Consider the following 5,214-nt stretch of genomic DNA (forward strand, 5'->3'; position numbering starts at 1 on the left):
CGAAAACCATTTGGAGTTGGTCCCCAACCATTCACAAGAGATTCACAGACCTGGCCACAACTACTGCTAACAGTCACTGCGAGGGAATGAATAATCTGAAACATGTTTTTAGTCCAGCAAGTAGGAACTGACCCGATGCACGTCCCTTACGTTCCATCTGTAATGGTCACTGCATTTGGCAGTCTCTCATAAATTAATACCTTGCCCTGCAAACGCCCCCTGGGGTTATCTGCTCTTCAGGAAGGGCTGGCTATAAATGGGAGGCACATTCACATCCTCCTTTCTTGGGCTGCTTTTTGTCAACTGCTCTGTTCCAAGTGAACGCACAGCTCCCTGGAAGATGAGCTAGAATGCAAGAAAAGGCACCTTGGGGCAATGCTGCGAACCAGCAATGCTGCCCGAGGCGGTTCAGATGTTCGTGTAACCAGGGCCTGTTGTCACCCCTCTTTGCCAAAAATTAGTACAGCAGTGTGGGAGCCCTACTGTAGACAGCCACTTGTCTAAGCCAGGGCTCCCAGTACCTGACCCAGCACCCCTGACCCAGAGGCCATCCGGGTGGGCCAATTCTAGAGGTTTCCTAGTGTCAGCAATTTTCACGCATGCATCCCAGTGCCACGCACATCACGTAAGCGTCAGATCTTAGGTTAACAGTAGTGATCAGAGTGATCAGCAAGGGCATGTAACCACTAGCTGACTAACTCTATCTTCTGTCAGCTCTTCTACAAGCAGAACAAAGACTGATGTATTCATCTTGCAAAATCACCACCAACCTGGGCACAAAATGGACTCTCCCACCCCAGCCTTGTTGGTCAGGGAAGTCTGGGGGATAAGTGGAGGTACGGGTACCTGGGGAAGGGATTGGGTGCTTCTGTTTCTGATCTGCAACCTGAATCATCCCAGGTGCCTGAGCTTTCTGAAGCTACTGAGCAGCCATCCTCTGAAGCCAGGTCCATGTTGTCCCCCAAGCAGAGGACCCGAAAATGTCAGTTTTCTTTCCTTTAAAGCAGGGATTGAGATTTTATCTGCTAATTAAATGAAGCGGCCAAAGTTCCTTTTCCGACAGAGCTATTCCAAGCTGGCATGCAATCAAAGGAGAGCGACACTTCCCACGTCCAAAAGGAAATGAAGGACAATTATGGAACCTTTTCCAAGTCCTCTGCATCAAACTGAGAACCGTGCTTCAGAAGACCTTGCAAAGCCTACAAGAGGAAGAAGTGCCTCCAGCACAGTGCACCCGTGTGTACCAGCTGCTGAGACCAAAGGAACGCCGGCAGTTTGCTCCCCTGTAGGGTGCAAGTGCACAGGGCAAAGGAAGCACGGCAGGTCCGGAGCAGATACGTCACATCTGTTCAGTGCTTGAGCATTAGTGAAAGGTTTCAGCGAGATGAGGAGTGCTAGTGCTCGGTGATGAGAATGGCTGGCTTCAGGGCAGGGGCGCAGCAAACAGGTCCGCAGAAAAGAAACCCAGAAGTGCAGACAGTGGCTAACAATGGTCAGAGCAGATGGCTAGAAGTGGGTGCAGCTGTAAGCCAAAGTCCAGCTCAGCTTTAGGTCACTGGCTGGCTCTTTCAGCAGATCACTTGGTTACTTAGTGCAGAACCCAGACACCTACCCCACCCCAAACTGCTTTTGCTCTCCCAGCCAACATCAGCAAGCCCTCAGCAGTTGGCACAGACACCAGGCCCATCCCTGGGCCAGCCACGGATCCCCCACCTCTGTGCACGTGGCAGAAACGGGGAGGTGAGGGAGGGGTGGGACAGAACAAAAAAATGACCAGGAAGCCTGGCATTAGGCCAGATTTTCAGCCTAAAAAGCAAAACTTCTCAGAAAGGGAAGAGGGATGAAGTGTGGTGGTGCAAGGGGGAATGTGAGTCTCACTGAGACTTTGTGGGTTTGTATGAGCAGAGTTCAGTTAAAATGAACCCATGCTTGATCTGGAGTGCATGCCCCTCATGGCCCTGCCTCAGGTGAGCTCTATGCCCTTGAACTGTGGCTGTGAACACTGAAAGCCTGTCTGTACAGCAGCCCCCACAGCAGTACTGCCACAAAGAGAAACCCAAGTGTGCCATGGAGTGCGACTCTCCCGAGGCAGCCGCCAGCCAGCTGCAGCAACCACCCATCCCACAGGACAGAGGAAAAGCTGGGATTACAGCCAGGAAGGTGCACAAGGATTCTTTGGCCATGGAAATCCATGTGGTCTTGTCACATCAGCTCAGCTGGGAAATGCTTTTAGGGTGACAAGGAAAAGGCACAGGGAAGGTTAGGGAGAGATCCAGAGGCGGTAACAACGTGACTGGGTCTCTCGCTTACGGATCCCCTGAAAAGCAGAGCAGTTCTTCCCTGCTAATGTTTTCGCCTTGTGCTCCACCCACCTGCCTGCTCCCTCCGAGATCAGCTAGTGCTCTGACTCCAAAAGTTGCTGTTAAACAGCCTGGGCTTGGATATTTAGAGTCTAATCCTCCTCTCCCTTAGGCTGGTCCCAATCCAACAGCCTGCTCTGTCCAGTTACAGCAGGGCTAGCATTAGGAGTGGGGCCCTTCCGGTTTAAATCTGGAGAGTGAGCTCCACCCCTGCCAACAAACCCTGGCAGCAGCAGGCTGCTAATTACAACTCCCATTTCTAGTAGCTCTCCCTGCAGGGCAGTGCCGGCACCAAGGGAGCACACCCACAGCCTGGAATGAAACAGGTGGCCAAGAGCACGGGGAGATGGTTCTGCCGGATGGTTGGCTTGTTCCAGTCCTTAGTGGGGAAGGAGACAGGTACGGCGTGGGAATTCCCAGAAGGGAGAGCGGGGGAGCCCTGCATGCAGGAGTCAACAAGAAGCTGCAGACGGAGAACGTCGCCTCAAAGCTGCAGCAGAGACTGCTGGCATGTTCACTGTAAACTGGCCCCGGCCTTGCTCTCCAGGGAGGAGGATCCTCCTCGCTAGTTTATGGCTGTGCCAGCCCTCAGATCACAAGAGGGGCACGTGGGTGTCTCGCTCCAGGTTCAGCCGAGTTGCAGGTGCCAGAATCCCAGCTGTTAGGGGTATCTCTGCATCTGGCTTTTCAATAAACAAGCAGCTGCATGATGGGGAGCAAGAGGCGTCCTGACATTTTCAGGATAGAGTCAGACTGGCCGTGGGGGGGAGGTCTGAGTGGGAACTGCAGCTTGATGCTGGAGGAGTGGCCAAACCCTGGGGGTTAGGGCAAATGATCCACTCTAACCGTGTCCTACCCTCCAGGCTCTGCCACGGTCTCTGATCGTGAGCTACGAATGCCCCAGGTTGAGCAGGTGAATCTGCCCACTGTCCCCAGTGTCACTCACTCCACCCTGCTTCACGTCGCCTTTCCACCCCCGGCTGCATGGAGCCAGCCGATTGAATATCTATGTTTCGGCAATGTAGTGTAAGACAAGGGGAGGTCTGAGGCACCGTGCATGGGACAGAAGGCAGCCGCAGGGCCGACAGATGCTTCCTCCACTGGCCTACAGTCTCTTCTTGATGAGCTTCTCCAGCTTCCGTATGCGGGAGGACTCCTGCTCGGGCGTCGGTGCTGTCAGAGAGATGGAGCCGGGGTTTTCCATCCCCGAGGGAGGGGCAGGGAGCCTCTGGCGGAACAGCTCCAGCATGCTGCTCTGCTCGCTTCTCTTTAGGCCCTATGAAAAAGCAGAAAAGGAAAGCACAATTAAGATGTGCCCAAAGCCTTACCGAGCCTGAAGAGCAGGTGCCTGGGTGGAGCTACTGGGAATCCAGCTTCTTGTCTCAGTCTCTCACACAGGCCCTGACCCAGGCAGGATGCAGCCACCTGGAACCCCAGGCTGAACTGCAGCTCTGTAAGGGGTGTGGGGGGAGAGGTGTTAACTTCCAGAGGTGGGAGGATGCACTTCCTCTGAAAAATCGCTTCCCCCTCAAGCCTCTTTCAAAGCCTGCAGCCTTCAACTGAAGGGGCTGCCCAGGCGCTCAGGATTAGCTGGAGGGGTTCTGACCTTCATGTCCAGTATCTTCTGGAACGTGTCTGTGCTGCAGTCGGCGAGGAGCTTGATGTAATTGTCAACAAACACGACCGGGGGCTCGTGGGGAGCCATGACCACCTGCAGGAAGAGGGGCAGACAGAGGAAAGAGACAAGCGTTAATCCAGCACGCTGCAACCCAGCGGGCACAGCATCCTGGCAGCACATGCAGTGCCCAATCCCTTGAGAAGTCCCAGCCCGCTGTGTGCCCTGGGCTCTCTGCAAGGTCAGTTTCCAAAGAGAGGGCCCCTTGCAATGCCAGCCCCGCATGTCTAGGTCAGGAATCTCGAGCAGTTACCTTCAGGATCATCTCTGCCCGAGTCATGCCCTTCACGACGATCTTGGTGTAGCTGGCAGGTGCTTTCCTCACCACTTGGGACCCAATGGAAGGCAGATCCAAGAGGACCATCTTCAGAGAGTGAGTATCCAGCAGGAGCTGTAACAGTTGACAGCTCCGTTACACACAGTTCTCATAGACAAAGGTCCCTCAGCTCCTGGATGTGGAAGTTTAACTCTTTACAACCCGTGACAATTGGGGCACTGATATCACTAACAGCATGGGAAGAATGAATGAACGCCATGGAGACTTAAAGGACCAGATCCCCACCATGGGTGAATATCAGCATAGCTCCACTGACTGCAACGGGCCTACTGGAATTCACCCCCCGCCAGGTATCGGGCTCATGTTACCTGGATGACCCCATTCCCTCAGCGCACATGCAGGAACATCATCTGCTGTTTGTAGGATAAGGAGATACGAAGCTGCAATGCTAACTAGTTCCTACGGTCACTTCAACACCTCACTTCCTTTGCCTGCCGACCTGCTGTTCTACCAAGCGTTCTGCATTTATTCACCCACTTGCTGACTGTCTTCTTCACATAACTAATAAATCTACAGCACAGCAGATGCGCTGACAGCTCCCTGCTCCCACTGCACTGCATTTACAAACCGTTAGGATAAAGGATCCAGTGCATATTGACTTTCATTAAACCAGCACCTCCAAATGCTTGGCAGCTGGGGAGAGGAAGCCTTGGTAAGTGCTTTACAGCCCCAAACGCTGTTAGCTTTCGGGACCGCGCCAGTTCAGATGTAAAATGCAGGAGAGAGGCCATCTAGGCTGAAGTCTGAATAATCCAGGCTGCATGCTGCTTCCACCAAAGCAGAGTATGATCTGTTTTTACAACGCTGGGCAGGAAGAACTGTTAGGCTATTCAGGCCCACAG

General features: G+C 53.5%; 1 protein-coding gene across 3 annotated transcripts in view; it reads right to left on the reverse strand.

Annotated features, from left to right (window-relative positions):
- Positions 1-745: 745 nt before the first annotated feature.
- The window catches only part of VPS53 (VPS53, GARP complex subunit), a 94,103-nt gene continuing 89,634 nt past the window's right edge, over positions 746-5,214 (reverse strand). For all 3 annotated transcript variants that reach the window (XM_019511162.1, XM_019511161.1, XM_019511163.1), the window contains exons 20-22: positions 4,289-4,426; positions 3,967-4,071; positions 746-3,636 (exon numbers count right to left, since the gene is read on the reverse strand). In XM_019511162.1, coding sequence (XP_019366707.1) covers positions 3,466-3,636; positions 3,967-4,071; positions 4,289-4,426 — 414 coding nt within the window. In that variant the 3' untranslated portion in view covers positions 746-3,465. The remainder of the gene's footprint in view (positions 3,637-3,966; positions 4,072-4,288; positions 4,427-5,214) is intronic.

Source organism: Gavialis gangeticus, unplaced genomic scaffold (assembly GCF_001723915.1).
Source record: "Gavialis gangeticus isolate Ggan-Ray unplaced genomic scaffold, GavGan_comp1, whole genome shotgun sequence".
NCBI classification, from domain to species: Eukaryota; Metazoa; Chordata; order Crocodylia; family Gavialidae; genus Gavialis; species Gavialis gangeticus.